The sequence below is a fragment of the Volvox carteri genome (assembly GCF_000143455.1).
Source record: "Volvox carteri f. nagariensis unplaced genomic scaffold VOLCAscaffold_72, whole genome shotgun sequence".
NCBI lineage: Eukaryota > Viridiplantae > Chlorophyta > Chlorophyceae > Chlamydomonadales > Volvocaceae > Volvox > Volvox carteri.
In genome coordinates, this window is record NW_003307615.1 from 583720 (window position 1) to 609382 (window position 25663).

Consider the following 25663-nt stretch of genomic DNA (forward strand, 5'->3'; position numbering starts at 1 on the left):
TTTTGAGGCTTAGGTCAATAATAATTCTGGGTCGTGAGCCTTACCTTTGGTCGCGGGTTTGGCTGTCTAATTGACCTGCGTTGTCTCATCTGGGTGGTAGCCTAGTTTGTATATTTAGTTTTTAGTGCAGTGTACGGCCCGCTGGCTCTACTCTTCGTGAGTCTGGAGCCCACTGTAACAACCACACACACACCATTCATGCAGAGCATACTATCATGACGAATACATCGTGTACTGCCTTCGTGTCCACCTGTCCTGCAGAAGAAAACTTTTCAAAGTTCTTGTCCCTGTTTGGGGATGGTGATGAGTACGTGCCATCTGGAAGTCTGCAACAGGAGTGTACCCGGAGGGCTCCCGTCAGGGGACCCGACAGGGTTAGGGGGGTTTCATGCACTACAGTGCCATGTTTGGATAGTGATGTTGAGAGCGATGAGGAGCCTGCTGATGAGGGGGAAGATGACGAAGAGGAGGCCAGCGAGGCATTTATGAGTGATGGGGATCCAGAACTGTCCAGTGAGTCTGGCAGTGAGGTTGCCGATGAGGGGGACGAAGAGGAGGACGAGGAGATGTTCCTCTCCAGTCCTACGGTGTCTAAGGGTCTCCTTGAAGAGCTCGGGCTGTGATGCTGACAGGCAGACGTGCAGGCGTGCATGTGTTGCTGTGTGTGTGTGTGTGTGTGTGTGTGTGTGTGTGTGTGTGTGTGTGTGTGTGTGTGTGTGTGTGTGTGTGTGTGTGTGTGTGTGTGTGTGTGTGTGTGTGTGTTCGTGCATATCAGAACTGTGAACTGCAAACTGAGAACTGGAAACTGCGCATATAAAATACGAATAAATGTAATTTCAAGCGGCACACAGCGAAATTTCGTTCTTGCGTCACCCGACAGGTTTTGGGATGGGCTATCGGGGCACCCGACAGAAATTGAAAGATATGCAAAAACGCTATCGGGTGGGGCCGACTTGCATGGGAAGGGGAAAACCGGCAACCCGACCATTTCAGGAAGGTCCTGTCCAACCCTGCTCAAAAGTCCTCCAATTAAGAGAATACAAAAAATAGGTGATAGCTAATCGTCCATTGGTGACCGCACCCGTGAGCATAACAATTTGCCTGACGCAATTCGCAAGAAGGGGTGATGTGCCCCACCGTAATCCCAACCTTTCCATCGGTTACTTTTAGGGGATACTTTTAACCTTGTAGAGACAGAACCCATTCCGGCCAATTCCGTGCCTCTTCTATGAGTTTCAGCGTTTCGTCGTACTTGGTCGAACTTGCCTTGGGACAATGGAAATAAGAAAGCATGGTGGTGCCTTACTGTTGGTGGCATTCCGCGCTTGGAAAACTTCCATGTACATGAAGGGCTGTTTACTGGCGGCTAAGTGTTGATTCTATTCTCCACCAACTGCTGAAGTTTCCTCTTGCCTCCCAACCTCACCTCCTGATAAGGAGTTGTCCAACTTGTATGGGAGAAGACGCACCTGCGGGCAGTTGACTTGACGGGCCGATGGATTAAAAAGCCTCCGCTCGCCACGGATATGGTACATATCTGCTAAGAGGTCCTCCACAGCACCCATGCAGTCATGCAATTTTCGGGGCTTGGGGATACAGACGTGCCTTATCTGTCACAGGGTCCAAGCAATGCTGTACCGTCCTGGCCCTCTCACTGCAAACTCTACTGCCATCGTTCCGCACAAATTCCTTTAGGATACTGGTAACAATGTTGTTACGCGCATGCAAGATATCACCTCGTGTTAACTGTCCCCGACATCCCAAAAGGGCCTCATGCCGATATTCCACCTCTGGCTGAGCGCACATATGGTAAGGCACATCCCCATTGTGTGGAAGCAACGGGCTAACACATGGAAGGGGACATTGCAGCAGTACAGTCCCGGCTCCAACGGTACATCGGCGATATCCTCCAGGGGGGAAAGGGCCTCCAGCACTGTGACCACCTGCTGAACATCCTCCAGATGGGGGAGGTACGTGTCCAAACCAGGGGCCACTCAACGTGCCGTCATAACAGCCCATGGGGCTAAGACAGGGGTGTAGACCAGCTAGGAAAAGCGCAAGCACCCGCACCCATGGGGACTTCTCCATCTTATATGGTTGGGAGACATTTCGTGATGCTCGGAGGGTGTACCACGTGACAAAGAGGAAGTGCTGCATACTGTCTTCGGCTGTTTCGGGAGTTTGTCAGCAAATGTCGTACTGATCCCCGAGTATTATGGAGGTATATCGGAGAGACCACGAAATCGTGTCGCAGCATTGATGACGGGCAATGGATGTAATGTAATGTAATGTAATGTTACAGAGTGGGAGGCTTCTGGGCCACTTTATCACATTGTCAGTTCTAGATCATTTATCACCTTATAGCACCATCCACCACCACCACACTGTACTTCGCCATACGAACTGCAAGTCCAAGGCGGCGGATCCAGCCTTCAGGGACCCCTCCTCATCCATTCACCCGAACACCCGAAGAGACGGAGGGTTCGGCAATCGCCACCAATCCAGCGTGCGAATCTGGTCCATCAACTGTGACCTCAACTCCACATCTCAGCAGCTAGCCATAATCTCGCGCTCCCGACTAATTCGGGGGTCTACCCAGGAATCGAATCCAGGACCTTAAACCGCTAATTGCAATAGTGTCAATCCAGACCAGACCAATGGATGTGATCGGGAAGGATTTAGTACTGAGGCTCTAACCGGTATGTGCGCACCACCCTGTCAGTTTCATCAGTTTTTTTTTCATTTTTGCCCGTCAATTTTCCAGTCCGAACGGGGGAATAATTTTTTAGTCGCGGGAATAAAAGTGTTCCGAATCCGTAAGGCGCTGGGGGGCCCTCCGCCCCCCCATGAGTACAGTTTAGTTTGTACAAACACCGGATTTGGGGAATTTCGCAACACGCACACACCACAATCTCTCCAGAAAGGTATCTCTTATCGCGCCAGGAAGCGGCGCGCACTTAGACGCTTTGACAGGAAGCCCGATTGCACGGCGAGTGCTGTTTCCAAGGGCTTGCAGAGCCCAAGCAAACACAGACCAGTTAACCCCTACTCCAGCACTGATCGAATAGAGTTCGTTCACCGTCGTTCGTTTTGCATCACGTTGAAAGATAACACTGCACGACTCTCCAGATATCAAAAGCAATGATGCAAAGTGTGGGGTTAGGAGTCTTCGCTGCAGCGCCGGGGTCGCTGCTGCCATTACCCTCGGCACCCGTGTTTCCTGGCCCATCGCGGTTGCCTCCATATGACAAACGTTGACTTTTGGCCCGCTCACTGTTGACAACCGGAGCATTGCGTTCACATTGCCTACGACTTCTACGCCGTCTTCATCAACGTCGCGAATGGCTTGATTTCTGCTTTAATGGCCTGCTTTAAATCAGAATATTTTGCAGCGTTTGGTCCGGTCAGAAACAGTCCTATTCCCCGTTGACTCGAGGGTGTGATCTACCTAATAGTATCCATGGCATTGAAGTGCTATGATATGGTTAACATGTACGTTTCTTCCATAAATTTTGGGGCGGGACCCCAGCGTGAAGCGCCCAGGGGGCCCCCGACCTGTAGGATTGCCCATGTCCGTGTGAGCGTGTGGCCGTGTGGCCGTGTGTGTGTAACGGACCAAACATAATATCTCGCCCGGCTGAAACGCGTTATTGGTACTATATAGAGTCCTCTATCGCAAGGTATCTCGCCTGTAGCCAACAAAAATTGTATGAGCACAAATGAGCACAAACAACTTTGGCTGCCTCAATTGACCGAGCTCAAAGTCAAATCAACGCCTCTCGGGCTAAATTTCATCTCAAAAGGTGCCGTGTATCTCATAATTGAATTCTGAGATGATAGTGTATGATAACTTGAACACCCAGGCCGTGTTACCATTTGCCCGCACGGGCATTCCGACTTGCCACCAGCAGGCCGACAAATTTGCTTTCATTTCTCTATGAAAAACGCAAGATGCTCGTTTGTACATTTACTATAGCCAATGCTCCGGGCCTCCGGAGACTTGCGGTGTGCCGCGATGAAGCTCGCGGCTGTGGGGCGGATTGCTGAGGCCGCTGGCGCTTCGGGAATAAACATCACAGACAGCACCGAACTTCACTCAGCTTGCGTTACCATTTGCCCGCACGGGCATTCCGACTTGCGGTCTGCCGCACTGTCCATGCGGCATGCACCGGGATGAATGCGATTCGCGTGGAGCCCGCAGGCGTTGCTGACGATTCCGCCGGTGCAAGCTTAGCTCCCACACCATCAGCACTGCTGCAACAAGCATACCTCCCACCGCGTTGACACTACCCATCAATTGTCACACGTGCCGCGCTAGCTACCGGCCTGTACGGATGCAGGGGGGCCCCGCCCTTTTTGCGGCTTCGAGGAAGCCAACACCCGACTTGTCCTCTTCATTTGAAAAAAATAATCTGGTCAACCTTTTCCGAGTGCACGGACTTAACCATGATCCCATGATTCCGACATGAAATCGATTGTAATGGACAACGAGCAAACGAACCTGGCCCACCTGGTACATAGCATTTGGCTTACGTGCTCGACTCAACACAGGCGGTCATAGTTGACAGATGGACTTTTTGGGCAGGGCCCCAGCGCGAAGCCCCCAGGGGGCCCCGCCCTGTATGATGATTGCCCATATGCGTGTGGCCGTGTGTGTGTAACGGACCAAACATAATATCTCGCCCGGCTGAAACGCGTTATTGGTACTATATAGAATCCTCTATCGCAAGGTATCTCGCCTGTAGCCAACAAAAATTGTATGAGCACAAACAACTATGGCTGCCTCCATTGACCGAGGTCAAAGCCACATCAACGCCTCTCGGGCTAGATTTAATCTCAAAGGTGCCGCGTACCTCATAATTGAGTTCTGTGCTGACGGCGTATGATGTCCCTAACCTAACTTGTGGCTCTTAGGCTCTTGGACCTCTGGCTCGTACGGGGCTGTCACACCTCTCTGGGTAATTTGCAAAGGCCGGCTGGAGACCAGCTTCCTCCAGAGATGTAACTCAACCTTTCCGAGGTGCGTGGAGCACACAAACAAGTCGCCACAATCAATCGTCTGGTGCCGATAGACGGGGGCAAACCTTGATGAGGGGTGTGTTTGTGTGTGTGGTGGGGGATCACAACAATTGGTTAGCATGGTCCCGACTATGCCAACCGTACGAAAAGCGGGAGGGTATCCGGGGTTCTCCCGGGATACTACCGAGCATCCATTCCACTGTTAGATCACAACGTCGATTGACTCACGTGCCGGTCGTGGTTCCATCCAGGAACTTATCCACGACGACATGATGTATGACGTGGAAGCTCACGTCAACACCTTCCTCCCCCGTACCCCTCATCAGCTTGCCAGCGTTGGACGCGACGATGCCTAGCGTGTAGACGGCTTCTGTGCAGGCGTCCCATCCAGTGCAAGGTTCAGATAGCACAGTCTCGGAACGCACCACGAATCAGTCGAGCAATTCGCACCATCCAACAACTGAACGGGGGATTTAAGCGAAGGATGCCTCATATTATTGTGCATCTGTCCCTTACTCATACATTGAATTTCAGCTCTATCCAGATAAATCTTTGCAGTGATCCGCTTGGGGTCTGGTGCTATAACTGAAAATGGCTTTGAGGGTTGTGTTTGGCATTCTATTGCTGGTGTTGGTGGCGCAGCAGGCCGCAGCGGGGGGAAGCGGAGGCAAGGAGCGCCGCTGGCCCAAGGAGTTGAAGGAGGATTTTCAGGTACATATGAAGATCGGTAAATAGGAAATAGGTAAATAGGTAGGTAGGAAGGTAAGGTTGGTGTACCCAACCTTTACCACTTGACCCGGTCGCCTCACTCATTCGCCATTCCATGCCCCCTAGGACACACACACCATCACCCTAAAAAAACACATGCACGACGCAACCGGGGCCCCACATGTTCATGCGTTGCAGTTTGAGCTCCGCAACATCTACAGCAACCGGCAGAACGGCAGTCGCTACAATTTCCTCACCAAGTACCGCTATCCCAGCAGCTCTGGTGGGTGCAGTACATTCGTAGGGAACTGTAGCAGTCGCTCACCTGGCGGGTCGACTGACTTAGCGGAAGCGTAGAGTTGACCTCACCGAGGCAGGAAGAAGTCCAACCCAGCGGCAAGCACTAGCGTACATAGACGTGTACGAAACAATCAGGGACGGCGGCAGCGGGGTCTTGAACTCCGAACACCTAGTAATGTGATACGTCAATGTCCGGCCAGAGCACCCCGCCCGGGTAGCTTATATCTCGGCCTACCTGCCGGAGATTCCCTACCACGGTCTTGCCGTACTAGGATAATGTTGGTGGGGCCCGGGGCCCCAGCCCGTTAGGTTCGCTTACGAACAACCGCCATGTTCGATACATGTGACGAAGCTCGTAACATGTACGAAACTTGAGACGAATCGTTAACGAATTAACAGTTATTGTTAAAAGTATTTGTTGAAATATTCTAAGGGAAATGTAGCTTGCTACAGGAATGATAAAGCCGTACGGACCAGGCAGGGGGCCACATTTCGCTCCATTCGGAGGCAGTGGTGCTGCGCGCCGTGCTGTGCGGCGCTATGCAATGGAATGCTTTGCCTCATTCGTTGTGCTGCGCTGTGTTGTGCTTGTCTACTGCAGAGGCATTCGATTTCCATGAGGCGGAAGAGATTATCCTGAAGTTCGTGCCTGCCGGTGGCATGGGCATCCCAGGCAACGCATTCACTGAAGTCCTTTCCCTCGCCATCGCTAAGGCGCTCTGGGCGAAGTTTAACCTTGTCGGCTTGAGCTTCCGCATCGAGGTGCAGGTGTGTGTGTGGCCCTGTGTGCGGGTGATGGCGGCTAATGTGAGGCCGCCACATCAGCCCCCGATGATAAGGTTCAGCTATGTTTACCTAGGGCGAACGAGACCTCGAGATGCAAATGCACAGGATCGACTACTTACGATTTCAAACCAAGCAGGACGATATGGATTGAACGGGCGTAGCTGGGACTCGCCATGCCGCGTGCCGTACCGTGGTACGGCAGATTGCGCGCATCTGTGTCCTCGCTTATATGTTTGTAGTACGACACCGGAATCTGGTTGTTTCTGGTCATTGATGCCAGGGGTCGCGGCTGCGGCCGCAGTGCCCACACTACCCACCCAAGCTGACCGCCTTTCTTCAATGCCATTCAAACATGTAACCGGCGCCAGCTGGTTCGCCCACCTTCATTTGCATACGTTTTTGGCCTTTCTGGCTCGGTGCGAGTTTTGTACTTGTACATACATGCAGGGTATGTCATCGGACGTCCGGAGTCACTATGCCTCCACCGTCACCGTGGGAGATATCGAACCTTGGGTCTCCCTCGTCAACAACTTCCCCGGCTGTGACGGAATGGATACGGACGAGGGCAACAAGGCCTGCCGCGTCTATCCCATTTTGAACGGCAAGGACCGCGACCTGGCTGCAACTGCTGCTAAGAAGGCTGGCAAGCACGACAAGCCCAAGTACTGCGATTTCTGCGGCTAATCGCATGTCACACATACGCATGGTGGTGATCCTTGGTTATCTACTATAGCAGTACATCAAGACGTGTTGAACGATTTGTGGAAGGACATGTCTTCAAGGGTGTGAGGCTTAAATTTGTATGATCAGCCGCATGTGCATTATTATGTTCTATATGTGTGATCATAGGCAAGCATGTGTACGGCGGTAGGGGTATTACACATGACGAAAGTCAGTAGAGCATCATATACATGGGTAAGGAGGCACGGGGGACACAGTTCAGTTACTATCGGCTCACCTGCATGGGTTTACCTGCACTAGGTGGGTAGAGCTGGAGTCTAAGCACAGTGATGTGGTCATCAGTGAGTTTGCTCTGGCACCAGCGACAACCTCGTGGCCCGTAAAAGTCCGTTTAATGGCTGGAGATTACCACAGCTGCCTGATCTCCGAGATGGGAGTCCCACAAGCTGAACATAACTCCGCTTGGCTACCAAAGCAGCCAGGGCAAGAATCGCTGTTACTATCCTTTCCAGCGCACCGAGTTGCTCGTAGGTTTAGTCGTAGCCGAGCTTGCTGAGGTGTTGTGCGTGCCGGTACGGACCGCTTGTCCTTCCTTTCCAGGCCTGTGTCGATTACAGCGACAGGCGACGTGCCCTTTGGCTCGGTTTCTTTGCATTACAGTATAGAACCTTGGCAGCCCGATGTAATAACAACAACAATAACAACATAATAACAACAGCCGGGTCAAAAGCCTGGCCAGGGGATGAAGCTGAGTAATGCAGTCACGTACGTGACAAGCAAATCGTGTCTCTGTTATCGCAGATGGTAATCATAATAATTATTATTATGATAACGAAGGAAACAGTAACCAAGATGATATTAGATATGGATGGTTTGCTACGCCCCCTTGACACCCTCCCCACCTTTTCCCGCTGATACTGTCGTTCGCGCATACTGTCGTTCGCGCATCCGATGGCATCCCCGCCGTGACCGCAGCAGGCAATGCAGCAGACCGTCGTTCAACGAAGTCCAGGAAGTTGCATGTTTGTTTTTACTGGTGCCTCGGCTTTGGAGAGTAGTGAGGTAGTGCACTTAGAATAGTGAGGTAGCGCACTTAGGAGAATGACGACGCCTCCTATATATAGCCAACACAACTGAAAAAGGGTGAAACTGACTTTGGAGGCTAATAGAAGGAAAGGTCCTGATGAGGCATCAACTGCAAGGAATTTGAACCAGGGAAGGTTTGGGCAGCGTAAGCCGAAGTATGAACTGCCAGCAAAAGGAAGGTGCTGCGTTCTGGCCAGTTGGATGGCAAGATGTGAAATCCGGCCGTCGTCGGCTGTCGTCAAGCCGGCTACAGCCATGTGCAGCAGTAATGTGCAGTTAGTCCTGCGGCGTGCACGTAGGCTGAACTGCACGTCTGTGAACGATGCCACAAACTGGCATGAGCATCAGTAGGCCGAAAGGAAGGGGCCCAGGCAGTGCACACGTGCATATGTGCATGTACGTGTGGGTATGTGCGTGTGTGTATGGGTGTGACTGGGTGTGTGTGTATGCGTGTGTATGTGTGTTTTACATCACCTAACCGGGTTCCGATACCTGACCAAGGGGCAGCTACTGGACCTGACACTGACCAGGGATGCAGGGTCCCTGCCCTGACGGAGGGCAGCAGTCGTCAGCAGTCTAGTCGCTCTCCGACACAGGAAGAGAGGGCCTTGAGGGGTGGGCTGCTGACCCCATCGTGGCGAGTGCACCTACCGTGTATACACGTATGTTGTTACAGGGTGGTTAACTTCGCCAACGGCCCCCTTTCCCGAGGCAGTCCCTGCTCTCCCCTGCTAGAGGGGCACCCTAATCCGTATGTATGTATGAATAGGACCCCATGCGTGGTCAACCCCGGAAGCACCTACTCCTCAAGCCCCGATTTGCTGGAAAACTCCTGAACCCCTACGCCGCGTTACGTCGGTCTATCTGTATGTATGCATGTATGAGCGCGCGGCTCAGGCTCCTCATGAGCTCCTCGCGAATAGGTCGCATGTACCACTACAGTGGTAGGTCCACCGCCAGAAAGTCCGGCGGTACCCGGGGGCACTTCCAGGGACCCCGCCTTGCGAGTTCGCAAGGAAGCAAAGCAAAGCAAAGCGAAGGCTGAAGAAATTAGAGGTGGAGCAGATTAGAGAGGTCAGCCATGGTGGCCGCAGTCGGCAGCTGAAGCCCGGTCAGTGAAACCCTTCGACCCGGGTACACAATTACAAGGATTCGTGTTCCTAAGCAATTCCTAGTTCTAGTACCCCATTGCTAAGTCCCGCTCCGCCTACCACAAATCAAAGCGTGGGCACAAAAAGCACGGCATTCTCGACAGATGCCCATTTACCATCTGTACCTGAACATGCGTGCATGGTTCAGCATGCATGAGACATGTGCATACACGCATATGCACAACGGTGCAGCATGCGGGGAACCCCGACCCCGATCGGGCCCGAGTGCCCGAGAAGCACACCATGTTGACACTACCCTAGCTACCGGCCTGTACGGATGCCCCCGCGGGGCCCCCGCCCTATTTCCAACTTCAAGGAAGCCAACACCCGACTTGTCTCTTCCGTGTATATTCTTGAGTACTAGAACGTTTCCATTGTACTATGTCCCTAACCTAACTTGTGGTTCTTAGGCTCTTGGACCTCTGGCTCGTACGGGCCTGTCACACCTCTCTGGGTAATTTGCAAAGGCCGGCTGGAGACCAGCTTCCTCCAGAGATGTGACTCAACATTTCCTAGGTGCGTGGAGCACACAAACAAGTCGCCACAATCAATCGTCTGGTGCCGATAGACGGGGGCAAAACTTGATGAGGGGTGTGTTTGTGTGTGTGGTGGGGGATCACAATAACTTGGTTAGCATGGTCCCGACTATGCCAACCGTACAAAAAGCGGGAGGGTATCCGGGGTTCTCCCGGGATACTACCGAGCATCCATTCCACCGTTAGATCACAACGTCGATTGACTCACGTGCCGGTCGTGGTCCCATCCAGGAACTTATCCACGACGACATGATGTATGACGTGTGAGCTCACGTCAACACCTTCCTCCCCCGGGCGAATATGTAGCGGTTGTATTCGTCACACCCATTTACTATAATGGTGGCAAATGTCCGTACCCCTCATCAGCTTGCCAGCGTTGGACGCGACGATGCCTAGCGTGTAGACGGCTTCTGTGCCGGCGTCCCATCCAGTGCAAGGTTCAGATAGCACAGTCTCGGAACGCACCACGAATCAGTCGAGCAATTCGCACCATCCAACAACTGAACGGGGGATTTAAGCGAAGGATGCCTCATATTATTGTGCATCTGTCCCTTACTCATACATTGAATTTCAGCTCTATCCAGATAAATCTTTGCAGTGATCCGCTTGGGGTCTGGTGCTATATCTGAAAATGGCTTTGAGGGTTGTGTTTGGCATTCTATTGCTGGTGTTGGTGGCGCAGCAGGCCGCAGCGGGGGGAAGCGGAGGCAAGGAGCGCCGCTGGCCCAAGGAGTTGAAGGAGGATTTTCAGGTACATAGGATAATCGGTAAATCGGTAAATAGAAAATAGGTAAATAGGTAAATAGGTAGGTAGGGAGGTAGGGCTGATGTACCCAACCTTTACCACTTGACCCGGTCGCCTCACTCCCTCATTCGCCATTCCATGCACCCTTCCCCCCTAGGACACACACACCATCACACTAAAACACACACGCACGACGCAACCAGGGCCCCACATGTTCATGCGTTGCAGTTTGAGCTCCGCAACATCTACAGCAACCGGCAGAACGGCAGTCGCTACAACTTCCTCACCAAGTACCGCTATCCCAGCAGCTCTGGTGGGTGCAGTACATTCGTAGGGAACTGACAAAGCCGTACGGACCAGGCAGGGGGCCACATTTCGCTCCATTCGGAGGCAGTGGTGCTGCGCGCCGAATGCTTTGCCTTCCTGTGTGCTGCAACGCGCTGTGCTGTGCTCGTCTACTGCAGAGGCATTCGATTTCCATGAGGCGGAAGAGATTATCCTGAAGTTCGTGCCTGCCGGTGGCATGGGCATCAAAGGCGACGCATTCACTGAAGTCCTTTCCCTCGCCATCGCTAAGGCGCTCTGGGCGAAGTTTAACCTTGTCGGCTTGAGCTTCCGCATTGAGGTGCAGGTGTGTGTGGGGCCCTGTGTGCGGGTGATGGCGGCTAATGTGAGGCCGCCTCATCAGCCCCGATGATAAGGTTCAGCTAGGTTTACCTAGGGCGAACGAGACCTCGAGATGCAGATGCACAGGATTACGTACGATTACAAACCAGTCAGGAAGGATTTAGGACAATGTGGATTGAACGGGCGTAGCTGGGACTCGCCATGCCGCGTGCCGTACCGTGGTACGGCAGATTGCGCGCATCTATGTCCTTCGAGGACTTGCGACGTTTATTTAATTTGTAGTACGATACCGGAGTAATAATATCAGGGGTCGCGACTGCGCCCACAAATTTTAACGGTGGCAGCGCCCACGCTACACCCAAGCTGACCATCCCTGTCAATTCCAATCAATACGTAACCGGCGCAGGGTTCGACACTGACTTTCCTGAAACTTGCGGGATCCCCCGTACCTCCCAAATTTTCCCTACGGAGGGGCCCCCGTACCAGGCTCCTGTACTGGCCGAAAACCTTACGGGGGCCCCCGTAACCCCGCAAAACCTTTTCGGGGACACTGTCCTTGGCTAAAACGCTGTGGAAAGTGACACTTTGCATTTTTTGCCCTGTAAATCGTTATTTATGTTATTTTCCCGTGAACCATTACACACGGGGGCACGGCACACTCAGCGAAAGCCAAGCGCCTTGGCCGCCGCGGCCGCCCATCCCTTCTGCTCCTCTTTCGCGTCCTCCTCCTCATCAACAAAATCCTCATCCACGGACGACTCATCGGTATCTCGTTCTACGTCGGTCTCGTAGTCACTGTCACTAAAAGCCTCATCGTCACTAGCGGGATATGTTGCTTGTACCAGTACTTCAATCTCTGGGTCCGTCGCAACCTCCTCGTTATCATCCTCTCCGTATGGATTCAAATTAATTTTGCTAACGTCAGAAAACAACTTGTGAATAATGCCTGTATAACCCTTACGCGAGTAGATCCCAGTAGCCTGATCAATCAGTGGCTTCGCCCCGGTATCAGCAGCAGGTCCCAACATGCCCACATCCAGCTTTAGCCGGTTCGTCAGGCGATTCTTAATAATACGATGCCGGCTAAATCCGCGCTCAACACATGCCGTCTGTGTTGGCAGGATTGTAGCGACTTGAGCCAAACGCATCATACGCTGCCATCGCTGGATGTTAAAGACTGGAAGCTATAAAAGTATTATGAAAAGTGAAGTTAAATATTGCAATATGAATTATGCCTACCAAGTGTGTGGCTTTATCCTTTATATGGTCCGTCCTCTCCCCTACAGGGCCCCGTAAGGCCTCTTATTGTCTGCCATCGCTGGATGTTACAGACCAGAAGCTATAAAAATATTATGAAAAGTGTAGTTACATATTGCAATATGAATTATGCCTGCCAAGTGTGGGGCCTTATCCTTTATATGGTCCGTCCTCTCCCCTACAGGGCCCCGTAAGGCATCTTATAAATCCTTAAATTTCTTACGGGAGTCACCGTAACCGGCCTTCGCCCTGTTCGGGGTCGGCCCCGTACGGGGCGCTTCGCGCCCCAAAATCTTTACGGGAGCCACCGCAAAGTCCTACGGACCCGTACGGGGATACCGAAAAAAGGCCAAAAACTTACGGGCCCCGTACGGGGTGTCGAACACTGAACCGGCGCCAGCTGGTTCACCCACTCTTCGCTTGCATACTTTTTGGGCCTTTCTGGCTCGGTGCGAGTTTTGTACTTGTACATACATGCAGGGTATGTCGTCGGATGTCCGGAGTCACTACGCCTCCACCGTCACCGTGGGAGATATCGAACCTTGGGTCTCCCTCGTCAACAACTTCCCCGGCTGTGACGGAATGGATACGGACGAGGGCAACAAGGCCTGCCGCATCTATCCCATTTTGAACGGCAAGGACCGCGACCTGGCTGCCATTGCTGCTAAGAAGGCTGGCAAGCACGACAAGCCCAAGTACTGCGACTTCTGCGGCTAATCGCATATCATGCGATAATGCGCATGGTGGTGATCCTTCGTTTCTACTAGCGGTACATCAAGACGTGGATGAACGTAGCTGCCAGGGTGTGAGGCTTAATTGTATGGTCAAGCCGCATATGTATTCTCTTTTGATGTGTGTGATCATAGGCAAGCATGTGTACGGCGGTAGGGGTGTTACACATGACGGAAGTCAGTAGAGCATCATAGACCATCATGCACATGGGGGAAGAGGCTGGGGGACTCAGTGCAGGTTAGTATCGGGTCAGTTGCTGTCGGGAGGCGGATGGTACAGCGCCACCTGCATGGGTATAGCTGCACTGAGTGGAATCATCATCTGAAGACAGTGATGCGGTCATCAGTTTCCATTTCCTCTGGAACACAAGCAAACTCGTGGCTTAGTGGCTGTCCGTTGTAATGAACACGCAATTCTCTGTCTAGGTACCACAGCTGCCTGATCTCCCACAAGCATGCTCTCCGCTTGGCTGCCAAAGCAGGCAGGGATTCTTTTCAGAACACTGAGTTAGTCCTGGTCGTAGTCGTAGCGGAGCTTGCTGCATGCCGGACCACTTGTTCTTCCTTTCCATGTCTGTGTCTATTACAGCGACAGGCGATGTGCCCTTTGCGGCAATAACGGCGTCTAATTTGAACCAGGGAAGATTTGGGCAGCGTAAGCCGAAATATGAACTGCCAGCAAAAGGAAAGGTGCTGCGTTCTGGTCAGTTGGATGGCAAGATGTGAAATCCGGCCGTCATCGGCTGTCGTCAAGCCGGCTACAGCCATGTGCAGCAGTAATGTGCAGTTAGACATGCGGCGTGCACGTAGGCTGAAGTGCACGTGTGTGAACGATGCCACAAACTGGCATGAATATCAGTAGGCCGAAAGGAAGGGGCCCAGGCAGTGCGCACGCGCATGTGTGTATGTACGTATGTGCGTGCGTGTGTGTATGGGTGTGACTGGGTGTGTGTGTGTGCGTGTGTATGTGTGTTTTACATCACCTAACCGGGTTCTGATACCTGACCAAGGGGCAGCTACTGGACCTGACACTGACCAGGGATGCAGGGTCCCTGCCCTGACGGAGGGCAGCAGTCGTCAGCAGTCTAGTCGCTCTCCGACACAGGAAGAGAGGGCCTTGAGGGGTGGGCTGCTGACCCCATCGTGGCGAGTGCACCTACCGTGTATACACGTATGTTATTACAGGGTGGTTAACTTCGCCAACGGCCCCCTTTCCCGAGGCAGTCCCTGCTCTCCCCTGCTAGAGGGGCACCCTAATCCGTATGTATGTATGAATAGGACCCCATGCGTGGTCAACCCCGGAAGCACCTACTCCTCAAGCCCCGATTTGCTGGAAAACTCCTGAACCCCTACGCCGCGTTACGTCGGTCTATCTGTATGTATGCATGTATGAGCGCGCGGCTCAGGCTCCTCATGAGCTCCTCGCGAATAGGTCGCATGTACCACTACAGTGGTAGGTCCACCGCCAGAAAGTCCGGCGGTACCCGGGGGCACTTCCAGGGACCCCGCCTTGCGAGTTCGCAAGGAAGCAAAGCAAAGCAAAGCGAAGGCTGAGGACATTAGAGGTGGAGCAGATTAGACAGGTCAGCCATGGTGGCCGCAGTCGGCAGCTGAAGCCCGGTCAGTGAAACCCTTCGACCCGGGTACACAATTACAAGGATTCGTGTTCCTAAGCAATTCCTAGTTCTAGTACCCCATTGCTAAGTCCCGCTCCGCCTACCACAAATCAAAGCGTGGGCACAAAAAGCACGGCATTCTCGACAGATGCCCATTTACCATCTGTACGTGAACATGCATGCATGGTTCAGCATGCATGAGACATGTGCATACACGCATATGCACAACGGTGCAGCATGCGGGGAACCCCGACCCCGATCGGGCCCGAGTGCCCGAGAAGCACACCACGTTGACACTACCCTAGCCACCGGCCTGTACGGATGCCCCCGCGGGGCCCCCGCCCTATTTCCAGCTTCAAGGAAGCCGACACCCGACTTGTCTCTTCCGTGTATATTCTTGAGTACTAGAACGTTTCCATTGTACTATGTCCCTAACCTAACTTGTGGCTCTTAGGCTCTTGGACCTCTGGCTCGTACGGGCCTGTCACACCTCTCTGGGTAATTTGCAAAGGCCGGCTGGAGACCAGCTTCCTCCAGAGATGTGACTCAACATTTCCTAGGTGCGTGGAGCACACAAACAAGTCGCCACAATCAATCGTCTGGTGCCGATAGACGGGGGCAAAACTTGATGAGGGGTGTGTTTGTGTGTGTGGTGGGGGATCACAATAACTTGGTTAGCATGGTCCCGACTATGCCAACCGTACAAAAAGCGGGAGGGTATCCGGGGTTCTCCCGGGATACTACCGAGCATCCATTCCACCGTTAGATCACAACGTCGATTGACTCACGTGCCGGTCGTGGTCCCATCCAGGAACTTATCCACGACGACATGATGTATGACGTGTGAGCTCACGTCAACACCTTCCTCCCCCGGGCGAATATGTAGCGGTTGTATTCGTCACACCCATTTACTATAATGGTGGCAAATGTCCGTACCCCTCATCAGCTTGCCAGCGTTGGACGCGACGATGCCTAGCGTGTAGACGGCTTCTGTGCCGGCGTCCCATCCAGTGCAAGGTTCAGATAGCACAGTCTCGGAACGCACCACGAATCAGTCGAGCAATTCGCACCATCCAACAACTGAACGGGGGATTTAAGCGAAGGATGCCTCATATTATTGTGCATCTGTCCCTTACTCATACATTGAATTTCAGCTCTATCCAGATAAATCTTTGCAGTGATCCGCTTGGGGTCTGGTGCTATATCTGAAAATGGCTTTGAGGGTTGTGTTTGGCATTCTATTGCTGGTGTTGGTGGCGCAGCAGGCCGCAGCGGGGGGAAGCGGAGGCAAGGAGCGCCGCTGGCCCAAGGAGTTGAAGGAGGATTTTCAGGTACATAGGATAATCGGTAAATCGGTAAATAGAAAATAGGTAAATAGGTAAATAGGTAGGTAGGGAGGTAGGGCTGATGTACCCAACCTTTACCACTTGACCCGGTCGCCTCACTCCCTCATTCGCCATTCCATGCACCCTTCCCCCCTAGGACACACACACCATCACACTAAAACACACACGCACGACGCAACCAGGGCCCCACATGTTCATGCGTTGCAGTTTGAGCTCCGCAACATCTACAGCAACCGGCAGAACGGCAGTCGCTACAACTTCCTCACCAAGTACCGCTATCCCAGCAGCTCTGGTGGGTGCAGTACATTCGTAGGGAACTGACAAAGCCGTCCGGACGAGGCAGGGGGCCGCGTTTCGCTCCATTCGGAGGCAGCGGCGCTGCGAGCCGAATGCTTTGCCTTCCTGCGTGCTGCAACGCGCTGTGCTGTGCTCGTCTACTGCAGAGGCGTTCGATTTCCATGAGGCGGAAGAGTTAATTCTGAAGTTCGTGCCTGCCGGTGGCATGGGCATCCCAGGCGACGCATTCACTGAAGTCCTTTCCCTCGCCATCGCTAAGGCGCTCTGGGCGAAGTTTAACCTTGTCGGCTTGAGCTTCCGCATTGAGGTGCAGGTGTGTGGGGGAGCCCTGTCTGCGGGTGATGGCGGCTAATGTGAGGCCGCCTCATCAGCCCCCGATGATAAGGTTCAGCTAGGGTTAGCCTGGAAGAACGAGACCTCGAGATTCAGATGCACAGGATTACGTAAGAGTACAAACCAATAAGGAAGGACTTAGGACGATGTGGATTGAACGGGCGTAGCTGGGACTCGCCATGCCGCGTGCTGTACCGTGGTCCGGCAGATTGCGCGCATCTATGTCCTTCGAGGACTTGCGGCGTTTATTTATTTCGTAGTACGATACCGGATTCTGGGTTGCTGGTAAGTAATAATATCAGGGGTCGCGACCTGCGCCTTTTAACGGTCGCAGCGCCCACGCTACCCACCCAAGCTGACCATCTTCCTTCGATGCCATTCAAACATGTAACCGGCGCCTGCTGGTTCGCCCACCCTTCATTTGCATACGTTTTTGGCCTTCCTGGCTCGGTGCGAGTTTTGTACTTGTACATATATGCAGGGTATGTCGTCGGACGTCCGAAGTCACTACGCCTCCACCGTCACCGTGGGAGATATCGAACCTTGGGTCTCCCTCGTCAACAACTTCCCCGGCTGTGACGGCATGGACACGGACGAGGGCAACAAGGCCTGCCGCATCTATCCCATTTTGAACGGCAAGGACCGCGACCTGGTTGCCACTGCTGCTAAGAAGGCTGGCAAGCACGACAAGCCCAAGTACTGCGATTTCTGCGGCTAATCGCATATCACACATGCGCATGGTGGTGATCCTTCGTTTCTACTAGCGGTACATCAAGACGTGGATGAACGTAGCTGCCAGGGTGTGAGGCTTAATTGTATGGTCAAGCCGCATATGCATTCTCTTTTGATGTGTGTGATCATAGGCAAGCATGTGTATGGCGGTAGGGGTATTACACATGGCGGAAGTCAGTAGAGCATCATAGGCCATCATGCACATGGGGGAAGAGGCCGGGGGACTCAGTGCAGGTTAGTATCGGGTCAGTTGCTGTCGGGAGGCGGATGGTACAGCGCCACCTGCATGGGTATAGCTGCACAAGAGCTGGAGTCATCACCTGAAGACAGTGGTGTGGTCATCAGTGAATTTCCTCTGGAACACAAGCAAACTCGTGGCTTGGTGGCTGTCCGTTGTAATGAACACGCAATTCTCTGTCTAGGTACCACAGCTGCATGATCTCCCACAAGCATGCTCTCCGCTTGGCTGCCAAAGCAGGCAGGGATTCAGAACACCGAGTTAGTCGTAGTCGTAGTCGTACGGCGCCGAGTTGGTGTGTGCGGTGCCGTGCTGGCGCTGCTCCAGTTGCTTGGCGACGTACTCACCGCCGTTGTCGCTGTGCAGCGTGTGCACCCGTGCGTGGTTCGGATGGCGGGCCTCCAGCTGTGTCACCATGTCCTGCAGCACTTCGCCCATTGGCTCTTGCTGGCCAGCGTGCGGACGGCGGACAGACCGGTGGCACCATCCAGCAGCGTCAGCAAGTAGCGTGCACCCCCATCGGCCCATGGTCGGCATGGGGCCACACAGGTCAGAGTGTACGACCTCCAGTGCGTGCTACGGCCGGTTGCCGCGGCTGGGGTGGGCGGTTGCGGTGGCCTTCACGGTGACACAGGCCTCGCAGACGGCCTCCACCGCCTGTCATAGTGCCGCTGGAGTGACCTGTGGCCCCTGCACCAGCTGCTTGCTGATCAGCTGCTTCAGCACGCGGTAACCGAGGTGACCGTACTGGCAGTGCAGGCGCTGTGCTGCCGCAAGTTCGGCGACTGAGCATTCAGTGGCCCCGGGGCTGCCGTTGCCTAGTTGCCCTTTGCCGTTGCTGTCGCCGTTCGGTTGGCCTCCACCGGTGTGGCTGCCGGCGGTGCTGCCGCCACGGGTGCTGGTGATGGTGGCGGCACTTCCGCCAGCGCTGCTACCTGCGGCCTGGCCCCTGCCAGCTCTGTCGCCCGTGGTGCTGAGGGCATTGACGGTGACGTCGGTCGGCGCCTGCAGGTCCACGTCCATGCATAGTGCCCACGCTCACTCCATGCGGTTATAGACGGGCTGTTGTGCAGGAGGCTGATGCATAAGAACTAGCAGCCCGTCTTGTCCATGCTGAACGTGACCGAGTAGCCGCGTGTCATGAGGTCTGTCGACCTCTCACGAGGTCGACAGACGTCAGGGTGAGGACCGAGCTGGGGACGTGCAGCACGTTGTGCAGCCGGACATTGTGTCCATCACGAGTATGCAGGTGCAGCTTCCCTGTTCCCACGACATGTTGCCCCACCCCATTAGCCGTGGCGCGCCGGCGGGGACATGGTTGTGCAGCAGGGAGCGGTCACCCGTGAGGTGGTATGGTGAGCCTGAGTCGAAGGTGACTCGTGAGCTGCTTCCACTGCGGTCGATGACCAGCACTGGGGCACGGCTCTGGCGTGGGCTGCTTCTGCTGCTGCCCGAGCCGCTGCCACTGCTGCCGCCTGCAGTGTCGCCACCGTTGCGGTGGCTGTTGCCGCATCGAGCACGGCCACATTCACGTGCTCCGTCGGCCCTGCTGTTACCGCCATTGCCGCTGCCAGTGCCCCTGCCGCCACCGTCACGGTGGCGGTTGCAGCTGCCTCAACTGATGTTGCCGGCGGCGTGCAGCTGCTCGAATGTGTTGCTGCGGTGAAGGCCGACGGACTCGTCCGCCTGCTTAACGGGACACTCGCGAACGTAGTGACCAGGCTGTCCGCAGTAGTAGCAGGTGTCGCCGGCCCCCACGGCGCCTGCAGCACCGGCGGCGCTGCCGATTCCACTGGCAGCACGGCCAGGGCCGACAGCTCCCACCAGGCTTGTCTTGCTTGCTTGGGTCTTAAGGTTGTTCTCCTTCTCACGCAGCATGAGCACGAGCTGTGGGGTCGTTAAGCTGGGCTGATACATCGTGAACTCGACGGTGATGATGCACTGCGGAGGCAGGCCATGGAGAATGGCGTGGTGCATCGTGCTCTCGTCCCACTGGCCGCCGGCCACGATTATATTGCTACGGAGCTGCTCTGCCTGCTGAACGAATCAGTGGTCGTCTTCCCATCGCGCATGCTCAGCTGCTTCTGCGGCTCCAACAGGCTCAGCCGGGCCTGGGATGCAGAACGCAATTGTTGCTGTAAGAGCTGCATGGCGGCGAGAATGGTCTGGCAATTCCTGAGCAACTGCTTGATGGGCAGTTCACAGGACAGATGCAGGTAGCCGAGCGCCTGTGCGTCCTCCTCCAGGGCGTCTTGGGCGTTGCGGCCCGGAGGCGACGGGTGTTGATGTAGTCTTCAACTTGGATGTTGCAAAGAAATCGCCTAAGTCGCCGAGCCACTGGGAGTAGTTCGACCCATCCGAGAGGAGGACACCCTTACATCCCTTCCCCATGATGGTTGCCTAGCGAGCATGACTGATCAAGCCGTGTTCCCCGCCGCCTTTCTGGCAACTAGTTGATGGTATGATGCATCGTTGTTGCGGCGTACGATGGCTCCTACTGCGATTTATGCCCTTTCAGCCTCCCAGGCATGTCCCCACAACTGCCTCACAGCCACCGACACATCTCACGGCGGGGGTTTAATTGTGTGCGTGTTGGATGCAGCGTCCCCGCCACATTCCGGCAAATAGTTGATGGCGTCATACATCGTTGGCACGGTGTAAGACGGTGCCTGATGCGATTTATGCGTCCGGAAGCCCTTTCAGCCTCCCAGGCATGTCCCCACAACTGCCTCACAGCCAGCGGGGGTCTAATTGCGTGCGCGTTCGCATGCGGCATATGTCCCGCCGCCTTTCTGGCATCTATTGATGGTATGATGAATCGTTGTGCGATGTAAGGCTGCGCCTGATGCGATCTCGTTTGCGGAAGGGCCCCCTGAGTGCTGCCAAGCATGTTATTCTCTCATGAGACTGCGTGAAGGTTCACGAACTGAGTATGCGACCAACACATAAAACATCGCATGTGAATTGTTATGTCATGCGATTAATCAAAGTAAATCGTGTGTGTTTGGTGTGTGTTTGGTGCGTTAGGCCGCAGTAAACTTGACGCAACGAGCCTTAAACGCAACATTTGTTTGCATGCGAATTGCGTTGCGACATGTGTGCGTTTGGTGTGTGTTAGGCCGCGTTAAGCTTTACGCAATCAGCCTTCATACGCATGAAACGCAACATGTATTCGCATGCGAATAGCCTTGCGGACTGTATGCGTTTGATGTGCGATTGGACGCGTATTGCTTTACGCATTGTCTCCCCACACGCACGAATCGCAATATGAAATCGCATGCGTATCGCCTTGCTACACATGCGCGTATGCTTCGCGTTTCAACATACGCACGGATGAATTGCTCAAGTCGACCAAAACGACACAAGTTTATTTCCAAATGAACCTTTATAATCTGAAAATTATAAAATTTAAAAATTTTAGCCAGGAGGGCCGATTTCTGCTTTTTCTTAGCCGTTGTGCGTTAGCTCTTTGCGTTACAAAAATATGCTGATTCGCACCTAACTCTAAGATTCGCACCGTCACGCGAACTAACGCGAACTAACGCGGACTTAAGGCGATCACCCGTCGTCATAGTGTGTCGTGGTCATGGCGAGCAGGACCACAATGCTGAACGTCAGCGATTGTACCTACAATGACAACAATTACTAGCTTTATATTCACTAGCAGTCCAAGGCTTTAATGAATGTATTGACTCAAGGATCAGTCTATCACAACGATAACGGCGAAGGAAAAGAAGCCAAACTAACGTTACAATTTGTGAAAAGAAGAAGTCATATCTAATACAAAGTATTTGTTATTTATGTACTGGGTTAATTACTGGCTGAACAGCGACGCAGATCGGTCGTGCGATGATGCCGTGCGAAATCTTGCCGCCGCCGAAAAGTGCGTAACAACACTACCTACATTTTCGTTTTTATGGCATTGTAAATTTGCATTAGATTAAGTTGGCCGATCATTGGCGAGCGCAATAATGAGCGGTAGCAAACATCTATGACCTCATCTCCTCATCTCAGCGACTAGCCTTAATCTCGCTTTACCGACTAATTCGGCTTCTCCCCGGGAAATCGAACTCAGGACTTTAAACCGCTAATTGCAATAGTGTCAACCCAGACCAGGCCAGGGATGATCCTACACACGCTGAGAAGCACATCGGCAGCGCCAACGTAACACAACGAACTTGTTAATGACGTGGTCTGTAGCTCAGTTGCAAGGCGTGAACACCGACCTATGGCCCTTGTTCCTGTGGCGAGTCCACCTCACCCATTTATTATAATGGTGGCGAATGTCGGCATTGCCCGTACTGTAGTATGCTCAAGATGACACAACCATGGATGGTGGTATCGAAAGATGCCGGTTGACACAAGTTGAAAGAATAAATAGTCGTTGTAGCATCCACTTGGGCCTCGCGCCGATAAGTTCCCAGTACGACTGGGCGGTGCGATGTTCAGTTTACCATAGTTCACAGGAACTACTCTCGTCCGGTGAAGCAGACGAACCAGGAACGCAGATTCCAGCTTTACGTAAAGGTAAAGCCCCCGCCCATACGCCGGTATGGACTTCCGCAGCAGTGCGGCATTTGGACGGCGAACTCGACTAGCAGCAGTCGCAAGCCGCCAATAAACTGATATAAGTATAAGTTAAACCTGTGATCAACGACGGCGGATACAAACAGGTATTAGTTAATAACAACAGTGTTAGAACTGAACGGACTAACGGTCAGATGCCCGTTAGGCAACCGAGCCTAGAGCTTAACAGTAAGCATACAGGATACAACACGTACCCCTCATCAGCTTGCCAGCGTTAGACGCGACGATGCCTAGCGTGTAGACGGCTTCTGTGCCGGCGTCCCATCCAGTGCAAGGTTCAGATAGCACAGTCCCGGAACGCACCACGAATCAGTCGAGAAATTCGCACCATCCAACCAACAACTGAATGGGGGATTTAAGCGAAGGATGCCACATATTATTGTGCAATTGCCCCATACTCTCAAATTAGAATTGTCTCTTTTCCAGATAAATCTTTGCAGTGATCCGCTTGGGGTCTGGAGTTATAATTGAGAATGGCTGCGAGGGTTGTGTTTGGCATTCTATTGCTGGCGTTGATGGCGCAGCAGGCCGCAGCGGGGGGAAACGGCGACCAGGGGCGCAGCTGGCCCACGGAGTTGAAGGAGGATTTTCAGGTACATAGGAAGATCGGTAAATCGGAAATAGGTAAATAGATAGTTAGGAAGGTAAGGTTGATGTACCCAACCTTTACCACTTGACCCCGTCGCCTCACTCCCTCATTCGCCATTCCATGCCCCCTTCCCCCCTAGGACACATACACCATCACACTAAAAAATACATGCACGACGCAACCGGGGCCCCACATGTTCATGCGTTGCAGTTTGAGCTCCGCAACATCTACAGCAACCGGCAGAACGGCAGTCGCTACAACTTCCTCACCAAATACCGCTATCCCAGCAGCTCTGGTGGGTGCAGTACATTCGCAGGGAACTGACAAAGCCGTCCGGACGAGGCAGGGGGCCGCGTTTCGCTCCATTCGGAGGCAGCGGCGCTGCGCGCCGAATGCTTTGCCTTCCTGCGTGCTGCAACGCGCTGCGTTGTGCTGCGCTGTGCTGTGCTCGTCTACTGCAGAGGCATTCGATTTCCGTGAGGCGGAAGAGTTAATTCTGAAGTTCGTGCCTGCCGGTGGCATGGGCATCCCAGGCGACGCATTCACTGAAGTCCTTTGCCTTGACATCGCTAAGGCGCTCTGGGCGAAGTTTAACCTTGTCGGCTTGAGCTTCCGCATTGAGGTGCAGGTGTGTGGGGGGCCCTGTGTGCGGGTGATGGCGGCTAATGTGAGGCCGCCTCATCAGCCCCCGTTGTCCCTAAAGGGAATGTATTTCCCTTCGGGGTTAGCTAGGTTCAGCTAGGTTTAGCTAGGTTTAGCTAGGTTTAGCTAGGTTTAGCTAGGGCGAATGAGACCTCGAGATGCTGATGCAAAGGGCCCTGACTACTTACGATTACAAACCAATCAGGAAGGATTTAGGACGATGTGGATTGACCGGGCGTAGCTGGGCCTCGCCATGCCGCGTGCTGTACCGTGATACGGCAAATGGCGCGCATCTGTGTCCTCGTTTATATGTTTGTAGTACGGCACCGGAATCTGGTTGTTTCTGGTCATTAATGCCAGGGGTCGCGGCTGCGGTCGCAGCGCCCACGCTACCCACCCAAGCTGACCATCTTCCTTCGATGCCATTCAAAAATGTAACCGGCGCCAACTGGTTCACCCACCCTTCGCTTGCGTACTTTTTGGCCTTCCTGGCTCCATTCGTGCTTTGTATTTGACGTACATACATGCAGGGTATGTCGTCGGACGTCCGAAGTCACTACGCCTCCACCGTCACAGTGGGAGATATCGAACCTTGGGTCTCCCTCGTCAACAACTTCCCCGGCTGTGACGGCATGGATACGGACGAGGGCAACAAGGCCTGCCGCATCTATCCCACTTTGAACGGCAAGGACCGCGACCTGGTTGCCACTGCTGCTAAGAAGGCTGGCAAGCACGACAAGCCCAAGTACTGCGATTTCTGCGGCTAATCGCATATCACACATGCACATGGTGGTGATCCTTCGTTTCTACTAGCGGTACATCAAGACGTGGATGAACGTAGCTGCCAGGATGTGAGGCTTAATTGTATGGTCAAGCCGCATATGCATTCTCTTTTGATGTGTGTGATCATAGGCAAGCATGTGTATGGCGGTAAGGGTCTTACACATGGCGGAAGTCAGTAGAGCATCATAGGCCATCATGCACATGGGGAGGCCCGGGGGACTCAGTGCAGGTTAGTATCGGGTCAGTTGCTGTCGGGAGGCGGATGGTACAGCGCCACCTGCATGCACTGAGTGGGAAGAGCTGGAGTCATCACCTGAAGACAGTGATGTGGTCATCAATGAATTTCCTCTGGAACACAAGCAAACTCGTGGCTTGGTGGCTGTCCGTTGTAATGAACACGCAATTCTACCCCCAATAGCTGCCTGATCTCCCACAAGCATGCTCTCCGCTTGGCTGCCAAAGCAGGCAGGGATTCTTTCCAGCACACCGAGTTAGTCCTGGTCGTAGTCGTAGCGGAGCTTGCTGCATGCCGGACCACTTGTTCTTCCTTTCCATGTCTGTGTCTATTACAGCGACAGGCGATGTGCCCTTTGCGGCAATAACGGCGTCTAATTTGAACCAGGGAAGATTTGGGCAGCGTAAGCCGAAATATGAACTGTCAGCAAAAGGAAAGGTGCTGCGTTCTGGCCAGTTGGATGGCAAGATGTGAAATCCGGCCGTCGTCGGCTGTCGTCAAGCCGGCTACAGCCATGTGCAGCAGTAATGTGCAGTTAGTCCTGCGGCGTGCACGTAGGCTGAACTGCACGTCTGTGAACGATGCCACAAACTGGCATGAGCATCAGTAGGCCGAAAGGAAGGGGCCCAGGCAGTGCG

At 53.7% G+C, this 25663-nt stretch overlaps 4 protein-coding genes across 4 annotated transcripts; all 4 read left to right on the forward strand.

Annotated features, from left to right (window-relative positions):
* Window positions 1-5558: 5558 nt before the first annotated feature.
* Window positions 5559-7532, forward strand: VOLCADRAFT_107652 (uncharacterized protein). Its single transcript, XM_002957304.1, has 4 exons — window positions 5559-5730; window positions 5926-6010; window positions 6629-6795; window positions 7261-7532. The coding sequence occupies exons 1-4, from the start codon at window positions 5611-5613 to the stop codon at window positions 7495-7497; spliced, it is 609 nt and encodes a 202-aa protein (XP_002957350.1). The 5' UTR covers window positions 5559-5610; the 3' UTR covers window positions 7498-7532.
* A 3314-nt stretch (window positions 7533-10846) lies between these two features.
* Window positions 10847-14044, forward strand: VOLCADRAFT_107653 (uncharacterized protein). Its single transcript, XM_002957305.1, has 4 exons — window positions 10847-11018; window positions 11241-11325; window positions 11477-11643; window positions 13377-14044. Exons 1-4 carry the CDS (start codon window positions 10899-10901, stop codon window positions 13611-13613), a joined length of 609 nt encoding a protein of 202 aa, XP_002957351.1. The 5' UTR covers window positions 10847-10898; the 3' UTR covers window positions 13614-14044.
* Window positions 14045-16402: 2358 nt separating this feature from the next.
* Window positions 16403-18029, forward strand: VOLCADRAFT_107655 (uncharacterized protein). The gene is made up of 4 exons (XM_002957306.1): window positions 16403-16574; window positions 16797-16881; window positions 17033-17199; window positions 17701-18029. The coding sequence occupies exons 1-4, from the start codon at window positions 16455-16457 to the stop codon at window positions 17935-17937; spliced, it is 609 nt and encodes a 202-aa protein (XP_002957352.1). The 5' UTR covers window positions 16403-16454; the 3' UTR covers window positions 17938-18029.
* A 5144-nt stretch (window positions 18030-23173) lies between these two features.
* Window positions 23174-25197, forward strand: VOLCADRAFT_107656 (uncharacterized protein). Its single transcript, XM_002957307.1, has 4 exons — window positions 23174-23369; window positions 23576-23660; window positions 23827-23993; window positions 24538-25197. The coding sequence occupies exons 1-4, from the start codon at window positions 23250-23252 to the stop codon at window positions 24772-24774; spliced, it is 609 nt and encodes a 202-aa protein (XP_002957353.1). The 5' UTR covers window positions 23174-23249; the 3' UTR covers window positions 24775-25197.
* The last annotated feature ends 466 nt before the right edge of the window (window positions 25198-25663 follow it).